This window comes from Tamandua tetradactyla, chromosome 1 (assembly GCF_023851605.1).
Source record: "Tamandua tetradactyla isolate mTamTet1 chromosome 1, mTamTet1.pri, whole genome shotgun sequence".
Taxonomy (NCBI): domain Eukaryota; kingdom Metazoa; phylum Chordata; class Mammalia; order Pilosa; family Myrmecophagidae; genus Tamandua; species Tamandua tetradactyla.
Genome location: NC_135327.1, coordinates 90,851,868 through 90,871,744, shown reverse-complemented (window position 1 = coordinate 90,871,744; position 19,877 = coordinate 90,851,868). Strand labels below are relative to the sequence as shown.

General features: G+C 35.4%; 1 protein-coding gene across 11 annotated transcripts in view; it reads right to left on the bottom strand.

Annotated features, from left to right (window-relative positions):
* The window catches only part of PDE1C (phosphodiesterase 1C), a 708,660-nt gene that overhangs the window by 51,137 nt on the left and 637,646 nt on the right, over window positions 1-19,877 (bottom strand). For all 11 annotated transcript variants that reach the window (XM_077120317.1, XM_077120326.1, XM_077120282.1 and 8 more), the window contains one exon: window positions 17,032-17,109. In XM_077120317.1, the coding sequence (XP_076976432.1) occupies window positions 17,032-17,109 (78 nt within the window). The remainder of the gene's footprint in view (window positions 1-17,031; window positions 17,110-19,877) is intronic.

The following is a 19,877-nucleotide window of genomic DNA, read 5'->3' as shown; positions in this document are numbered from 1 at the left end:
TGATTTCCTGTGCACATAAAGATATACAGCTCAAAAACAAAAGAACAAACAACTCAATTATGAAATGGGCAGAGGATTTGAATAGACACTTTTCTGTGTCTATTCAAATAGACACATTGTATTCAAATACAAATAGCTAAAAAGAACATGAAAAGATGCTCATTCTCATTAGCTATAAGAGAAATGCAAATCAAGAGATAATGAGATATCACCTCACACCTATAAGAATTACTACTATTAAATAAGCAGAAAACTACAAATGTGGGAGAGGGGATGTGGAGAAATTGGAACGTTTATTCACTGTTGGTTGGAAAGTATAATGGTACAGTCACTGTGGAAACTGGCAAGTCTCAGAAAATCACATATTGAGTTGCCTTATGACCTGGAAATACCAATACTCGGTATATACCCAGAAGAACTGAAAGCTGTGACACAAACTTACATTTGCACACTGATGTTCATAGTGGCATTATTCACCAATGCCGAATGAAGGAAACAATCCAAGTGCCCATCAACAGACAGTGCATAAACAAAATGTGGTATATACATATGATGGAATATCATGTAGCAGTAAGACGAAATGACATCCTGAAGCACATGACAAGATGGATGAGCCTTGAGGACCTAATGCTGAGTGAAACTATTCTGACAGTAAAGGACAGATACTGCACGATTGTGCTATTATGATTCTGGTAAAGGTAATCTCAGTGATTACACGGTGGAATATAGCAAACCTAGAGGTACACAGAAGCTAGAGACTGGGAAAAGGCTACCCAATGATGGTGAACTTAAATGTATGGGAACGGATAGAAGTGATTGCAACTAATTACTGGGGTTATAAGTAACATTACCATATTGAAGGTGAATATTACTTTAAGGGGATATTTAGTGCCATGTGTCCCACTGATTAAATCTACAATTACAAATAAGTTCTCATATGAACTATTTCAAAGGTTTGATATCAGACAAAGAATCAAAAGTAGAGGGGTGAAGGGGGAAAACCAAACTTGCATGCTATGGACAATAGCTAACAGGAAGACATCAATGGTACCACAGCATTACCAGCGGCAACTAACTGAGGGGGAGGGACAAGTGATAAGGGGTAGTTTTGATTTGATATTTGGTGAGACTGTGTTTGTGGGTTCTTTGTCTCCATGGACCAATGAAAACTATCTAAAATTGAGAGTACTACTGATTTTATAACCAAGTGGAAAACTGTAAGACATGGTTTGTTTATTTTGGACATTATCCATTATGCCCAATGGATGGAGGAAGTCAAAAGGTACAATAACTGAGAAGCAGAGTGGTGAACTGTTATACGTTTATATGATGGAATATGGTGTGGCTACAAAAATAAGGAGTAATAAACTGAATAAATCTTGGGGAATATGCATAAGCAAAATCAGCCAGAAAAAAAAGAACAAATATGCTAAAGTCTGTTTCAGAAAATACTTAAAAGACAATTGGGGCTTAGATTGTAAGCCCTTATAGCAGTCACACTTAGTCTGAAGTTGTAAATGTGTTTCTGGTTTTTTCTGGTTTCTGAGATACTGAGCTATACATGTATCTGGTAATTCCCTGGAACTCTGAGTAACTCTGTGACACCTGAGATCCAAAAATAGAGTGCTACAGCCCTGGAAGTTAGCATAGCTATATACAATAACAGTTAAAGTAAACAAAAAGAGATCAGGTCTTAATTAGAGATAAAAATGAAGCCAATTTGGCTGGGACTAAGGTAAATCAGAAAACAGGGCAAAAAAGGGCTAGACCTTCACCTGCTGTATGAGACCAAAGGCAGAGAGGTTTATTATGCCTAGAACCTAAATTTTCTGTAACACACAATCTATATCAACCTGTCTGGATAGCTCATTTAAACAACCCAACTCCTGGAGTTCCAAATGAGAAAGAGGTCTTGTAGTTCTGTAGAGCTTAATGTAATACCCAGATACATCTCTGACTATCATGGGCTAATGATGAAAAAGTGTTGACAGAGTTCTTTATTGGTCCAAAGGAAAACAAAAATGGAACTATTAAATATTCCCATCTGGGAAACCCTGGGTACCCCTCAACCATTGGGGAGTCACAAGAAAATGGGCCAAGCCCTTAATTTTTTTTTTGATGGTATATACTCTTTTTTTAAAATTTATTTTGTATTTTCAAGTCAAAATCACATACAAACATGAACATTCTTAACATACAAGCATTCCGTGTATGGTGTACAATCAATAGCTCACAATATTATCACATAGTAGTATATTCATCACCATGATCATTTTTTAGAACATTTGCATTACTCCAGAAAAAGAAATAAAAAGAAAAAACTCACATATATCATACACCCTACCCTGCCCTCTCATTGACCACTAGCATTTCCATCTACTCGATAGATTTTAACCTTTATTCTCCAATTTTTTTTCTATATCCCTTACCACTCCCTTTCATTGTTCACTAGTATTTCAATCTACTCAGTGTATTTTAACATTTGTTTCCCCCTATTATTTTTTATTTTTAATCCATTTTTTTTACTCATATGTCATTATCATAGATAAAAGGAATGTCAGACACAAGGTTTTCACAATCACATAGTCACATTGTGAAAACTATATCATTATACATTCATCCATTCATCTTCAAGAAACATGGAAGCCCTTGATTTTGAGGCTTGCCCTAAGAAACTTATTTCTGTAGTGGAGAAACAAAGACTACCTATAATGAGGTCTAAGAGTAGCTTCTAGGGAACCTCTTTAATTGCTCAGATGTGGTCTCTCTCCCTCTCACTAAGCCCAACTCTTCAAGGAATATCAATACCCTCTCCCCTTTGTGGGATATGACATTCAGTGTTGAAAGTCTACCTGACAACATGTGGTGTGACTCCAGGGGATGAGTCTGACCCTAGCACCACGGAATTGACAATATCTTCCTGACAAAAAGGAGGATAAAAGAAGTATAATAAAATAAGGAATCAGTGGCTACAAGAGACCCAACAGAGTCAAGAGGCCATTCTGGAGGTTATTCTTATGCAAGCTTCAGCTAGATAATGCTAATTGTCATGGGTTTTGAAACCCCAACCAACATCACTCCTGCTAACACTTAAGGACATCTAGAGTGCAAATTGAGCCTCCCCAAATTTTCATACTAAGTTTGCTTCCCTGGAACCTATAATTTCCAGAAGGTTCTTAGGTCGGTTAAATCCTGAAACCCAGAGGGACCAGCTTCTCCAAGATTATCAACTAATTACATCCTCCTATCCTTTAGTGTCAACACCCCTTCTCAATGTAAAAAGCCAGCAAGGATCAAAGGAGATGGAGGAGTTATAACAGAGAAAATAGGATTTAACAAATAAGTATGACTGTTGAATCACTGTACTGATATTTCTTCTAGCCTCCAATGTTTTGGAGCAGCTAGAAGGAAAAATTTGAAATAGTGGAATGGTAACACATAACAAACTCTGAATTCTGTAACTATATGTTGAAATCTACTTTGAAAAATGTTGCTTTTTCTTTCTTTTCTTTGTATATATGTTGTATTTGCCAATAAAAAATGTTTAACAAATCCAAAGGATGAGGTAACTATTTGTATAAACTACCTCAAGGCAGCAGATGTCAATTTCAGTGGCATGGTCAATTGTGAGATATGTTGCAAAGCATTTATTACCAAAATCAATTAAGCACTGAAGATGTGAAGGCTTAGTTTTTGAAATTAACAAAGAATTCAAGGCCATTGCTATAGTAGCACTTTCTTGGGTGTCAGTGGAAAAAATGTAACAGCTAGTGCTCCCCAAATGGTCCACTGTCTTTAATGTATTTTACCTATCACAGCCCATGGTCTCTGGTAACACCTCTGGGGATGTGTAGGGTTTATGAAAATCTAGTATGCTAAGGTAGGAAAAATAATGAGAAAGGAAAAGTTTGAAAAGTCTGCCTTAAAGACAAAGAAGTCTCCTCAAGGCTAAGGCCAGGAAATACAACAAGGATGATTGGAAGTGAATAAGAATGATAATCTACTCCAAGATATCAACACATCTGATGAATGAGCATGTTGTTGCAAAGGAGGCTAGAAAAAGGGTGCCACAGACAGTGTTCCTTGCACTGTCAGGATATAGGGCACACAATAGAACCCATATTCACTCTTCTCGGCAGGTCCATGCCAACACCCCAATACTTCTGAGACAGATAGATATTGGGAGTTTGCTATGAGATTATAATTCATTCACTAACACCCCTCACATTCTCAGCTTGCCAAAAACTTTCTGATATGATTTGATTTCCCAGGTAGATTTTCTTTCAGAGAAAGAAACCACTGATAAGCCTGTTGACATGAGCACTACACCGTACACAGAAGACAGATTCCACTTGAGTTCAGTCAAACCATGAATTGGTCACAAGTGTTCATTTTATTGTTAACAAGTCCTCTGCAGTATAATCAACTCTTCCTGTACTGTCAATAAGGAATTCCTCAACCTCCATCTTATAAAACGCTTCTTGCTGATTAGCAGGACTCTCTCTCTAATTGTTACATAGAATCTGTGATCCCAGGTAAAGAAGGAATTGCTTGTTATCCAGAAAAGACAGTTCTTACATAGAAGATAAAATAATGAATTGCAAAATAGACTTCACAAGAATTTCCAATTTGCCATAATGTCTGCTGTTACTATTTTCTGTGTGGCTTATACAACACAAATTGGGATAGAAATTTGAACTAAGATAACCATTAAAACCACCATATTCTATGAATCATTGAACACCCATTAAAATTTTGACCTAAATCATATTGACAATTGCTTAGACATAAATAAATCTTTTAGATATTGGGAAAATGCTAAATGAATGAAAAGGTATTCATTTCACTATTTCCCCCAAATCTAGTGCATGTAGGATGAACTGAATTAGAAGTGTGCTGAAGACGAGTAAGTGTTCAAGTGTAGTTATAGCTCTACATGAGCCAAAGCACAGCCAGCATCAGCTACAAGTGATAACAGGAAGCCCTGTGGGAAGAAATAGCAGGGAGTGAAACAATGAGGTGATAAAATGAACAGAGGGCTTTAACGGGTCTGAAACAGGACAATTCTTTACAAAGACAGCTTGAGGTCACTGTCCTGGGGGGGGGGGGGGAACGCCGACATTTGGAAGAAAGAATGAGGTGAGTATGATTCCATAAGATGAGAATACTAGGACATATGAAATCTTGACACTGGCCTCAGTGTCTCTATAATCCATAAATGCTTGCCTCGTGGTCAATGCGCTAGTGTGTCTGTTGCTTTTCAAATTCCTGTTCACGAACCTCAATCATAAAACATCTCTATGGTAAAGACAGATATGTGTCTTGGTTCTATTTCACTCTGACTTTTTTTTTTGTTTTAACATTTTATTGTGAAATATAACATATGTTCAGAAAAGTTATCACTTTTCTGAACTTCAAAGGACAGTTTAACCAACAATTACAGAGCAAAAAATGAAGTTATTTCTAGAAACGAAAGGTTTGATAATTAACTTATATTAAAGTTATCAACTACAGACCATAACAAAAGTCTTTTTTTTTTGCTAGGGTTATGTTAATTAACAGGTAGAACGTAATTTATATACTTTCTTGGCTTCTTTTTTTAAGTTTCTTTTTAAGATGAAATTCTGTCCATGGCTGTTTATATGCATTTTCAGAGGCACATCAGAGTAAAACAGTATAACTGATGGGGAAATTTGGTTGTTTTCTGACATCTAATATTTTCTGAGAATAACTAAAACTATGACTAACACTATAGTGTTGTCTAATATCATGCAGATCAGTATCAGAATATCATGGACAGGGAGAACACGTAATCTCTAGGAATTTTATATAATCTCTAAATATTTATATGAGCAATATTTCACCAACACAGGTCTAACTATCAGAAGTTTAGAAAATCCCTTTTAATTTTACAACATTTCCTATGCAATTCATAATATATTAAATGAACTTATTATTCCTACCACCTCTCTTTTTACAAGGTAAAAAGAACAAATCTTTTGTAATAGTTTGAAATAAAAGTTATCCTTAAGTGTTTGATTTTTGAGAAGGCAGATGTCAAAAGTTGTCAGATTTGAACATTATGCTAAACATAAAAACGGGTTGCTGTGAAACAATATTTGGTTTCTAATCTACTTAAACTGACAATAAAAGAATAAAACTGGAGTTAAGATGATTGTAAAATAATAGCTTACTTTTTTTATAGTTACAATGATATCTTTTTTTTAATTTATTTTTAATCCATATGTTTTATTCATCTGTCCATACTGCAGATAAAAGAGCACCAGACAAAAGGTTTCATAATCACACAGTCACATTACGAAAGCTATATCATTATACAATTATCTTCAAGAAACATGGCTACTGGAACACAGATCTACAGTTTCTGGCACTTCCCTCTAACCTAACACACCTTAAACTAAAAAGGGGATATCTATATAATGCATAAGAATAACCTCCAGGATAACCTCTCAACTCTGTTTGAAATCTCTCAGCCACTGACACTTTATTTTGTCTTACTCCTCTCTTCCCCCTTTAGGTCAAGAAGGTTTTCTCAATCCTTTGATGCTGAGCCCCAGCTCATTCTAGGATTTCTGTCCCATGTTGCCAGGAAGGTTTACATCCCTGAGAGTAGGGTCCCACATAGAGAGGGAAAGGGCAATGAGTTTGCTTGCTTTGTTGACTGAGAGAGATAGGCCACATCTGAGCAACAAAAAAAGTTCTCTGAGGGTGACCCTTAGGCCTAATTTTAAGTAGGCTTAGTCTATCCTTTGCAGGGATAAGTTTCATATGGACAAATCCCAAGATTGAGGGCTCAGCCTATTGATTTGGTTGTCCCCATTGCTTGTAGAATATCAGGAATTCTCCAAATGGGGAAACTGAATTTTCCCCTGTGGTAGTTAGATTCAGTCAAACTGGCCAGGTAAAGGCACCTAGTTCTGTTGCTGTGGACATGAGCCAATGGTACGTGAACCTCATTTGTTGCTGATTACGTCTGCAGTAGGCTAGGAGGCTTGCCTGCTGCAATGAATGACCTTTGACTTAATTGGCTGGTGCTTAAATGAGAGATCACAATGTAGCACAGCCCAAGCAGCTTGGCATACCTCATCTCCGCACTTGCAGCTCAGCCCAGGCCTTTGGAAATGCAGAAAAGAATCACCCCAGGGAAAGTTCTTGGAACCCAGAGGCCTGGAGAGAAGGCCATCAGAGACCATCCTGTGCCTTCCCACATAAGAAAGAACCTCAAGTTGAAAGTTAGCTGCCTTTTCTCTGAAGAACTAACAAAATAAATTCCCTTTTATTAAAAGCCAATCCATCTCTGGTGTGTTGCATTCTGGCAGCTAGCAAACTATGACATCCCCCTTTCTCGCTGTTCCACCAAGGGGACTTTGCAAATACTTTTTTATTCACTGTTCAAATCACTCTGGGATTTATCAGGGCATCACTCTGGACAAACCAACAAAATCTCATGTCCTACTCAAGGTTCCATGTACTTATGGTGTTCAATTAAGCTGTCTACATAAGTTATACTAGGAAATGCACCAGTGAAAATATAAATTTTGTACCAAATAAACATTTTTGCTTTAGTCTCACACATAAGTTCAAGTTTTAAAATATGAATTACCACCTAGTTTCAACACCTTGCAATATTGACATTCCTTTGTTCTTCCTCATGCAAAAACATTTTTTGATTTGTACGTTTAGTCACTATCATTGTACACTCTAGCCATTCCTAGATTATACCATCTCAGTCTTTATCACCTATCTTTCCTTCTGGTTTCATTTCTGCTCCAGCCCTCCTCCCTCTACCATTCTCACTGCACTGTGACATCTAACTGTGTCCTTCCAGTATCTGCAGAGCACGGTTGGTCTCCAAACTTGTTCAGACCTCATTTGTTGCTCACCGCCAGCTCTACTGCAGAGCAGGTCATGATATTCATCTGTAGCCCAGGATTGGAGTCCTGTCTTTCCAGCAATTTACAAAAATTTTCAACTAAAACTACGACTCATAAGCACAAATCCAGTGTAAAAGTTCAGACAGGAATATCCTTTTAATGTTTATATTAACAACTTAATAGATGTGTTATAATAGAACAGAAAGATATCTAACAAACTCAAAATCATCCATTTCATTTATTTACTCCATTCCAAACTAACTTGGTAGAGGTCATCTAGAAGGAGAACATGAAAAACACATTCATTTTGTCAGATGACTCTTGTGAGCCCTTAGCAATTAGATTCATGAGGCATCAACTAGCCAAGAATTAAATCACAGGCAAATTCCTCTAATGTGCACAACAAACTTTTAAATCATAATTAGTTCTTCCATTCAAGCTAACAGGACTAATGTCTCAACAAATGTTGCTGTCTTCTCAATTTTTCCTATACTGAGATTCTAAAGAGAAGTATATGAACAGCTTGGGAAATACAAAGAGTGGCAGTAAGGAATACCATTTCCTTCTTGAGGAAATGAGCTGACAAGGTTGTGTCCTGGCAGGTAAAGTCAAGTCGAGAGCTAAGAAATTACTAAGTGAATATAATATATAATTGTACAATCATCTCATTCCCACACATAAAGATTTGCTTTGGTTTGTTTTGTTTCCATATTTTTTTTTTTTTTTTGGCCTGTATTATTAAGACAACTGAGCCATTTTATCAGTCTAGGTTTCACTCAAAAACTACTGATTTCTGGTTTTGCATTACATTTGTTTGTTTTGTTTTTCTTTTGATTTTGCTTTAGAGGAGTTTTAGAGAGACGCATGAAGAGTGATGTCTGGTTATAAAAAACACTAAGCTTCAATGGCTGTGTGTGGATAACCGTAGAGTGGGCTCCAACAGTGCCCTGCTATTCGCCTATTATGAAGATACAAACACTGTCATGACCAACAGGGTGCACAAGGGCACTGTCATGAAAAGATCTGAAATTAACCACAGCGAAGAGCATTAATGTTGAGAAATATACAGCAACAACTGTAAGCCCATGCGAGGCACTCCTGAGAGATTAGATGACCTGAACCTTCCCCCTTTGCCCATGTTGTGTGGATCATGAGATCATGCACATGTGAATATCTTAGCCACATACACTAGAGGGAATTGTGGGCTCATTAAGTCCCAACATGGTATTGAGAGGTATGGAAGCTGCCAGTAGGGACCTACATTAAGAATGTCTCCAAATTTTTCAGTATGAAATGTCATCAGGAGCTGCATATGTGAAAAAGTGGCATTCTCTTTCCTGACTAAATCAGACACCAGTCAGAGGCAGAATGATCAGGAGGAACAGTTCAAAAGAAGGTTCCCTTTAATGTTTATCTTAAAATATTTTGGCAGTCAGAAAGACTGCTTTTATTGCCAAGTACTATTCTATTGTATGACCAGACCACAATTTTTTTTATCCATTCCCCTGCTGATAAGATATTTGAATTGTTTCTATTTGTAGCTATTATAAATAAAACCGATTTGAACATGTCTATATAATTTTTATGGAATGGAAATACACTTTTTTTCTTCTGTAAATATCTAGGAATGGAATGTCCGGATCATATAGTATGTATATGTTTATCTTCTTAAGAAACTGCCAAAATATATTCCAAAGTGGTTGGAACATTTTATATTCCCATCAGCAAGGTATGAGAGTTCTACTTACCCCATAACCTCCTTAATATTTTGTGTGGCCAGTCTTCTTCATTTTAGCCATTCTAATAATACATGTAATGATATTCAGTTGTGATTTTAATTTTTATCTCCCTAATGAAGTCAAGTATCTTTTATTGTGTTTATTTGCTAGCTGTATATTTTCTTTGATGAAGTGTCTTTTCAAATTTTTTTGCACATTTTTAATTGGGTTGTTTTCTTATCATTGAATTTTGAGAGTTCTTTATACATTTTAGATACAAGTCCTCTATCATATATAGACTTTGCAAATATCCTTCTCCAGTCTGTGGGTTGTCTTTTCATTCTCCTAATAAAGGATTTTGAAGATTAGAAGTTTTTAATTTTGATAAAGTATAATATATCGATTTGCTATTTTATGGTTTGCATTTTTGGTATCAAATCTAGGAAATCCTTGCCTAATCCAAGGTCACAAAGATTTTTTCCTACTTTTCTTACCTAGAAGTTTTACATTTTAAACTTAGGTTTATAATCCATTTTGAGTGTGGTGTAGAGGTAGAAGTCATTATTTTTCATAAGTACTTCCAATTGTTCTACTATCATTCATTGATGTCTTTCCTTTTTCTGTTGAAGTTCTTTTGCCATTTGTCAAAAATAAGTTGTCCATATACATATGGATCTATTTCTGAATTCTCTATTTTATTGCATTGATCTAACTGTATACCTTGAAACCAACACCAATTACTTTGATTCCTGTAGCTTTTAAATTAAAGTCTGGGAATCAGGACTACCTGATTAGGCCTCTAACCTTTCTCATTGTTATCAAAGTTGCTTGTCTATTCTGGGTCCTTTGCATTTTCTTAAATATTTTAGAATCAGCTCAACAATTTCTAAAAAAAGATCCTGCTACAAGTTTTCATAGGATTGTGTTGAATCTATAGATAAATTTGAGGAAAAGTGAGATTGTAATAATCTCTAGAAAATTCTCAAATATTTGGAAACTATACAATATTCTTCTAAACAATCCTCAGATCAAAGCAAAAATCAAAATTGAAATTAGAAAGCACTTTGGACTAAATGTAAATAAAAATGAAATATATCAAAATTTGTGACATGCTGCTGAAACAATACTTAGAGGGAAATTATAGCACTATAATTTAGAAAGGAGAAAAAGATCTCAAATCAACAACCTCAACTTCCCCCTTAAGAAACTAGAAAAAGAAGGTAAACCAAACTCAAAAGAAGGCAGAAGGAAATAATAAATATTAGATGATAAATCAAAGAAATAGAGAACAGAAACACAATAGAGAATATCAGTGACAATGTTTAATAACACTTATCAGCCTCTAGTCAAACCAGACAGGAAAAAAAGAGAAAATACAAATTACCAATAAAGAAAATGACCACTACAGATCTACAGATATTAAAAGGATAATAAAATAAATGGAACATCACTGCAGATTCTATAGATATTAAAGGGATAATAAAATAATGTCAACATTCTTGTGCTGATTTAATTTTATTTTGGTCTGTGAAAATATTTTGTATGACTTGAATCATTTTAAATTTACTGGAACTTGTTTTATGTTTCTGAATAAAGTCTGTCTTGGTAAATGTTCTGTGTGCCCTTTAAGAGAACTGTTGGGTGTTCTTTGAATGTCAATTAGGAAAAGTTGGTTAATAACATTATTCAGGTCTTCTTTTCCTTATTGATTTTGTCTACTTATTCTGTCAATTATTGAGATAGCAATATTGATATCTCTGACTAAAATTGTGGACTCTATTTCATTTTGGAATTCCCTTCATGTATTGTAGTACATAAATATAAAGGATTATTGTATACTCTTGATGAATGGATCACTTCATCATTATGAAATTACCTTTTTTATTCCTGGTGATAGCTTTTGTTCTGAAATCCTTTTTTTCATTCATTAATATAACTATTTCAACTTTCTTTTGATTAATGTTATCACAGTATATCAATTTGCATTCCTTTACATTTTTTTTTTTCATGGGCAGGCACTGGGAATCAAACCTGGATTTCCAGCATGGCAGGCAAGAACTCTGCCACTGAGCCACGATGGCCTGCTCTGAATTCCTTTACTTTTAAGCTATCCATGTTTTTATATATAAAATTGGTTTTTGTAGGCAGGATATAGTTTAGTGTTACAATCTGGCAATTTCTACCTTTTAATTAGGGTGTTTAAACCATTTACATTTAATGTGATCACTGGTAGAATTAGGTTTAAGTTTATCGTCTTGACATTTGTTTTCTATTTGTCATCTCTATTTTTGACCTCTTTTTTACATGTTTTTCCCTTTGTTAGGATTAACTGATTATTTTTATAATCCTATTTTATTTTCTTTGTTGGCTTATTAGCTATAAGACTTTGCTGTGTTATTTTATTGATGACTTTAAACTTTATAGTATAAACTTTTAATTTACTTCAATCTATTTTCTTGTATTATATAAAATCATCTATAAAAATATAACCTTATAATAGTGCATTTTCATTTCTTCTCTCTCCACTTTTATGCTCTTATTATTATGTATTTTAATTTTCTTATGTTATGAACCCACAATAGATTATTTTTGTTTAATCAATTATCTTTTAAAGATATTAAAACAATAAGAAAAACACATATTTATCCACGTGATTACCACTTCTAGTATTCTTCACTCTTTTCTGTACATCCATATTTCCTTCTGTCATAATTATCCTTCTACCTTTCTTTAATATTTCTTCTAGTATGGATCTACTAGTTATGGATTTCTTCCATTTTCATATGTCTGAAAATATCCTTTCAGCTGTCTTTCTGAGATATGTTTGCTGGGTATAGAATTCCTAGTTGATTTTTTTTTTCTTTCAGTACTTTAAGATGTTGCTCTACTGTCTTCTTGTTTGCACTGTTTCTGATGAGAAATATACTTTATCTGTACATAATGTGTTTATATCTGGCTATTTAATTTTTTTCTCTTCATAACTGGTTTTGAATACTTTGATTATATACTTTGGGTATAGTTTTCTTCATGTGTCTTTTGCTGGGGCTTCATTGAGCTTCTTGGATCTGTAGATTAATAGTTTTCATCTTGCCAAATTTTAGCCATTATTTATTCGAACAGTTTTTTTCCCTCCACTCTCTTTCCTCTGCTTTGTAGGCTCCAATGCACATATATTAGGCTTCTTGAAGGTGTTCTATAATTCACTGATGCTTTTTACAATAAATTTTATTCTTTTCTTCATTGTTTCATTTTGCATAGTTTCTCTTGCTAAACTTTTCACCACTCTTTTCTTCTGTAATATATATCCCATTTAGCATATTTGCCATTAATCTATTCCAGACTACTTTCATATCAGAAAGTACATTAATTTCATCCAGTGTACTTTCAAATCAGATGTTTTTCATCCCTAGAAGTTTAGCTTGGGTCCTTTTTTCTTTATCTTTCATGTCTCTACTCATCTTTTTGAACATATGAGCTTCAAGAGTAATAATTTTAATGTACTTGTTTGCTAATTCCAAACATCTGCTTGAGTTTTGGATTGGTTTTGATAGACTGATTTTTTTCTCTTCATTACAGGTAATGTTTCCTTGTCTTTGCATGCCCAGTAATCTTGACTGGATGTCAGACATTGTGAATTTGATCTTGTGGGTACTGGATATTTTTGTATTTGTATATATAGATCCTTGTCCTTAATTCTAGGATGCAGTTAAGTTACTTGGGAAAACTTTGATTCTGTCTTGGCTTGCTTTTAAGATTTGTTACGCATGATCAGCATTACATTTAGCCTAGAGCTAGTTATCCCTCACTACTAAGGCAAGACAATTAAGATCATTCTACCCAATACCTCTTCAATTATGAAATATTCAAGCTTAGCTAGTGAGAACAGGCACTTCTCCCCATGCTTTGTGAGCATTGGGACTTTTTCCTCTAGTCTTCTTGAATAGTTCTTTCCTGACCTTAGGTTGTTTCCTCTGCACCAGTACTCTGCCAAACTTTTAAAGGGAACCCTTATCACATCTTAAGGGGGACCCTAATTACATCTCTGGAGTTCAATCCCACTGCAGCTGTCTCCCCTCCAGTACTTTATTCTGTGAACTCTAGCTATCTTGACCTTTCAGGACTCTTATTTAACACCTCAACTCAGGGAGTCCACTGGTTTCACCTAGGTTCTCCCTCTCTATGCCACCTGGAAATCTTCTCAGTCAGCAAGCTGAGGCAACTGTAGAGCTTACCTCATTTTTTTCTGTCTCTCAGAGATTACTATCCTTTGTTACCTGATGTCTGCTGTCCTTAAAACTATTTTTTTAATATATTTTCTCTAATATTTTGGATGTTTCAGGTATCTAGTTCTTGTTACTCCATTTTGGCAGAAATGGATGGCTATAGATTATACTTTATCCATTCTTTCCACTCTTTACAACTGGGTTTTACATTTCATGGACCAACAACCATAAACATTCCAATTCCTAGGACATCCAATGAAGGAGTAACTCCTGCTGATCTCACTCTCTGGGACTTGGCTAATAATCTTGAAGGGCCTAATTATAATCAGTCTTTTGAAGGACACAAAAGTAGGTATCTCCTTTATTTCTCTTAATGTGATTAGGTGAAGTTAAGGGAAAATTTGTATTCCTGAGCAACTAAAATAAATTATAGCCAGTCCAGGAAGCTATGCTATTACAAGCATGGCTAGAAACACATTCAAAATAATTTATTTGTGTGTTCCCCATAAGTCTCCCAATGACAGTGGAAAAGTTTAGGCACTGAGAGGATCTTGGCTCAAAGACCAAGACCTCTTTATGTTAGCACATTTCTCACCAGGGGTAAGCAAGGTACTTTCAAAGGGTATTCATTCTTTGAGGTCAATTAGAAAATTAGTGTTGCAATGCACCAAATAGGACCTCAGTGGTCTAACAGAGATAATGTACAACTACAACATGTTCATTATGCCAGGATATAATTTACCTTTTTAGCACACACAGCTTCCCTCTGTGTATGCCCCCCCAGCTCATGGGAGTTTGGGAATAGCCAATTGTGGGACAGTTTCCACTGGGTTTCTCCCTGAATGGGCACAATGCTGAAACTTTAAACCATAGTGGGTTTGATTATATAAAGCAATGAATTGTGCCTGGATACTCCCTCGCAAAAATTGAGAGAGCTGGTCACTAATAGTTCCCAGGGGTTGGATCAGGGATAGTGGCAGACATACCAACTTTATCTGGTCATCAGATGTAAGAGGACCCATTAAAAAGAATTTTCAGAACATATCTGGCTATTTAAAAAATCAATATATCTCCTGATCTATATATTCCTTTAAAATATTTTTCTAAAGCAGAGAGTTTTAATGACCAAAGAGGAAGGAATAAATGAGAATTAGCTTTTGTTCTGGTAATGGTTTTAGACTAGGATAGTATATTCACTGAAGACAATGACTTTGGTCCTTACAGTAGTAGAGCAGTGCTAATGACTGATGTCATGTTAGTCAATCAATGAAATTAAAACATAACATTGTTCATGCCATGTTTGTCCAAAAGCTTGCAAAACCAGCATATGGACATACCAAGCCCCACATTAGGCAAAGGAAGACATGGTTATGGACAGGAAAAGAGATAGTCTTCAGATACTATCTCTCCTTTATTTACTGTCTTTTGCACACTGCCCAATGAGATCAAGAATCTCATTCATTAAACAATCAAGTTTTATGCTATTTGCACAATACAACATATCTAGTTTATTGCCCCCTTTCTCCAAACTTAATTGTTTTAAATACTTGGGAATAATTCAGCAAGAGAGGGTAGAGGTAAAGTAAAAGGGCTTTAAGAAGGTGATAAAATTTAACCCAGTGCCCACATGAAAAATGTATAGCAGATATTTGCATACAATATAAAAACACAACAAGATTCAAAGGCCCAATATTAAAAATTGGGATTTGATTTATTCTGGAATTTTATGCTATTGGAATTCAAATGGAGTAAAGGACCAGTCATTGGATATAGGATGAGCTAGGTATCAGATATTGGGTTTATAGCTGAAACCAGTCCCCTCTACTTGACCTGGTTATGCTACACTGGCTTGGTTCTAATGATATCTCACAGGAAGTCTCTGATATCTAAACAAACATTACCCACAATGGAGTTCAGTTAAGAGACTGCCATTTTAAATTCTGTTTTATCTCTGTGTAATTCATTTCTTAGTTAGAATCATTCAAGGAGAATATACTCATTAAGTAAGTGGCTTACATTTACACACACACAAACTGATTTAAAAATTGCAGTTGTGTGTTCCCCAGGTATTGTGTGGAAAGATACCTAGAGAGAATAATGCAAATGGTCTTAGAAGGAAAGGACTGAGAACTGATTTCATGCATGCAAGTAAAGGCATGCAAGTAAAGCGTATCATAATGGCTTCAGGCTGAAAGCTAAAGGGGCTTCTTCCAGTATTACACATTGTGAAGAATTGTGTTCAGATTTCTTCCTACGCCTCAACTTGATTATGCAGCATTTGTTCTTCAAAGATATTCTAAACATACTATTTAAATAATAGTTTAGCATCAAATGTGTCTCTAGGCAGGTATGACTCAAAAAGAATCTGGGATTCTAACAAAAACTACTCCTTGGAAACTTCCCATTTTACTTTAACATCATGTACATATATAAATGAATAACTATGAATGAACACATGTTACAATAGAAACAACGAAATTTATGTAAAAGCTGAGGGTAGATTACTCAATTTAATAGTTTAAAGGTTGGTAAGCAATATATAGGAATTCTTAGGCTTTAGAAAAAGTTGAATATTGTGTTTGAAAAGTTACATCAGTGGTCACAATGTAGGTTGATTCTAACTTTTTGGGAAAATTATCTAAAGCCTTGCCTCTTCAAGACTTGCTCCTGTTGGCCAAACTATATTCTACAACCATGTATGCTCTCCAGTACTTGCAACTTCTAACACAATAATAACATTAAACAGATTACTGAATTTATTTTTTACCAAAATAAATAACTCATTTAAGGTAAAAAAAAAATAACGTTGAAGCTGAAGACAAGGAATAGTTCTAATTTGTGATGCACAATTCTCAAAGGTTCATAAATATATTACCAGTACATGTTGTTCCACTGTGCTACAATCAGCAGGCCTAGAATCAACTGTTAACAAAGTTTAAACACGAAAAATACCAAGGAGGAAAGCAAAGAGTACACAAAGCATTTGTGACAAAGAAAATATGGTGGAGTGGAAGAGATACACAATAACTCAGACATTATTTTAAAAGTTCACTATACTTCAAAAATGTAGTTGAAGTGAGTTTTTCAGCATATAAGAATACATTTACAACCACTATTTCAATTTTAGTATAATTCTAACAGGCTTGCATTAAATTGCATTTTTATGGGAAAATGAAATGGGAATTACACTCTTACCATCTGTTTTCTTTGAATCATTTCCGACATTGGATTGATCCTTCTTGTCTCTCTTATTTTTACCTTCTTTCAAGTCACCTGAAAGTCATAAACATGACAAACAGTATATGTATACAGCTTAGGGGGAAGTTATAAATATCTTTAAATCTCTCAAGATAAAAAAAAGGCAGCACAGTTTTATACTCGTGAAGGGGTAACATGTCTGAGTATAAATATCTTTTGTAACCACATATGTCAGGTTCCAGAATTTGGATTGATTGAATTATGATCCAGAAATTAACACTAAAAGTTCTTATTAAACAGAGTTGTATTTAAGTCCACAGCATTTATCTTTAAAGAAAGGCAGTTCAGCTCTATTGTTAAGCATTGGAGCAAGGAATAATACAGGTTAAATGTAAGTTCTACTAATTAATAGATATTAAACTTCCCTGTCCTTCAGTTTTCTGTGTAATTTGTTAAAAAGTTGGAAAAAATAGACTGTCATACAAACGTAGAATGAACACGTGTCAAAATTTTATTTATCTCATTTACAAAGGAATCAGTGAGATAGTTAAGGCTGGTTCCAAAAGCATCTGAGGAACTGGGTATTTATAGGCACTATGTTAAAATATGTTAAAATAAAACATATGTTAAAATAAAATTGACAAATTAAGAGACAAGGCTGACTGTGTCCTATAGGTTTAATAAAATGATAATCTAGAGGTTATCTAATCTACCAATCAAAAACCAACAAGCTAACATATAACTTCACAGTACCCAGACTTGAATCAAATAGTAAATAGCAATGCTCTCCTAGATCAGAGATCAGTTTTATTGAACCCAGCCATGCCTACTGATTTATAAATTGCCTATGGCTGCTTTCACCTCACAGCAGAGTTCGATAGGCACATCAAAGACTTACAGAACTGGAATTATTTACTATCTAGCCCTTCAAATAAATGCTGGCTGACCCCTGTCTAAGGTAATTACATAATCCTTTGGCAGGTCTGTTTGGCAACGTCAATCTGCCAGTGTGACGTTGAAAATAAATAGTACCTTTCTCCTCAGCCTTATTTTCAAATTTTGGACATTTTTCTTACCAATCTTACTAATGTTAGCTTTCTTTCTAGCTTGCATAAAACCAATAATATATTATTATTAAAATACCAGTACTTACTGAAACCAAAAGACACTAATAATAATAATTGCAATCTGAAAGGAGTAAGCAGGGTCTAAAAAGGAGGAGAGGAGTAAGAAGGACATTTACCTTTTTGGCTTTCTTTGTGCCAAACAGTGTGCTTAATGCTTTGCATGCATCATTTCCCTATAGTCTTGTAGCAACCCCATTACAGATAATGATTTTTGAAAGTAGACAAATTCATTAAAAATAAACTAAATGAGCAATTTGTTGAACAACAAATTCACCAAATGACTGAAGGTGTTTTTCCAGTTTTAGTTTTTCCTTGACTTCACTGCAGCCGCTTTGGCAAATATTGGTCAGACTGGCTCTGTTGGTTGCAGCTGCTCGGCAGCACATGTCCCACACTGCACCTGGGCCCACCTTGCCCCAGCCTTGCACACATCTCCCTCTGGCAATAAAACTTATGCAGTAGGTTACACTGGATGTGCGTTAAGCCATTCGTCTGACATTTTTTGGCCAAAGGGCCCAGAGACCTTTTTCTATAAGGTGAGTTTGCTTAAATTTGGCTAGTAAGAAATTGATCTGCAGCTTATATGAGCATCCCCACTTTCTGGCTGAGGAACCTAGGGCAAAGGCAGATTAAGCAAAGTCTCATAAGATACACACATGAGTCTGATTCCAGGGGCCAAGCTCTCAGCTACTATGTTTTACTGGCTTCCCTGTGAAGCTCAGGTTTTATATTTCAGTCTTCCTCTTACTATTTCCATTTCTAAATGCCTTCATCCTAAGAATTTTATAAAAGAATGGTATCTAAGTATCATTTTTTGTTTTGTTTTGCTACACTATCTTTCTGAAACTAAGCATTTTTAATGGAATTTGAAAAATCCTAAACGAAGTTAGGAGTAAATAAACTCTAGGTTCCCTCTCATGATTCAGTCTCTACTACAACCAATGGCCCAAAGAGATGGATCTTCTGGAGGTTCCATGAAGCAACACAAATACTGGCTTTTTGGCTGTTGCAAGGATTCCAGAGATGGACTCAAGGTACGTGAGTCCTGCCATGAAACTAGTTCCCTGTAGAAAATGACCCTCCTTCTCTGAATGTGCCTTCATCCCCTTAATCCTTATAGGAGCTCTGGACTGGAGTGTCACTCAGGGCTGCAGAGGACAGGGATGTTTTCCAGAAGTTGGAGGAGCCATTCCATTTGCTAGGTACCAGACAGCAGGAGTTGCAGGCTCCCTTCTCCTACATCAGAGTTGGGAAAGACCGAGATGGCTTCAATGGAGACCAAAGTTTAGGGGATCTCATTATTGTCCACAGGGAACCAAACTTCTAGAACTCTACTCAAGTAATGTCCTTCAGCTCTAAACTGGAAAATACCTTGGGTGGCCAGCAAAGAAGGGTGTTGGGAAAGTGACACACTCTTATTTGATGATATTCCTTGAACAGAACCCATTAGGTAATTTCCCATGGGAGGTATATGTGAGTAATGGCCAATGTGAGCTGTTACTCAATAAGCAGGGGAAAACAAAAGAGCCTTTCTGTGCAGTTAAAAATCATTTTAAATTACGCTGCTGTAACACAGGACTGACTCACCATTAGCTATTCTTGCTATTCCTCTAAATTGATCTTTCCCACCTCTTATTTAATACTTAATTTTTTAAAGGAAATGGTAGACGATTATTTACTTTGGGAACTAAACACCGTTGTGAAATTGACTCAGCC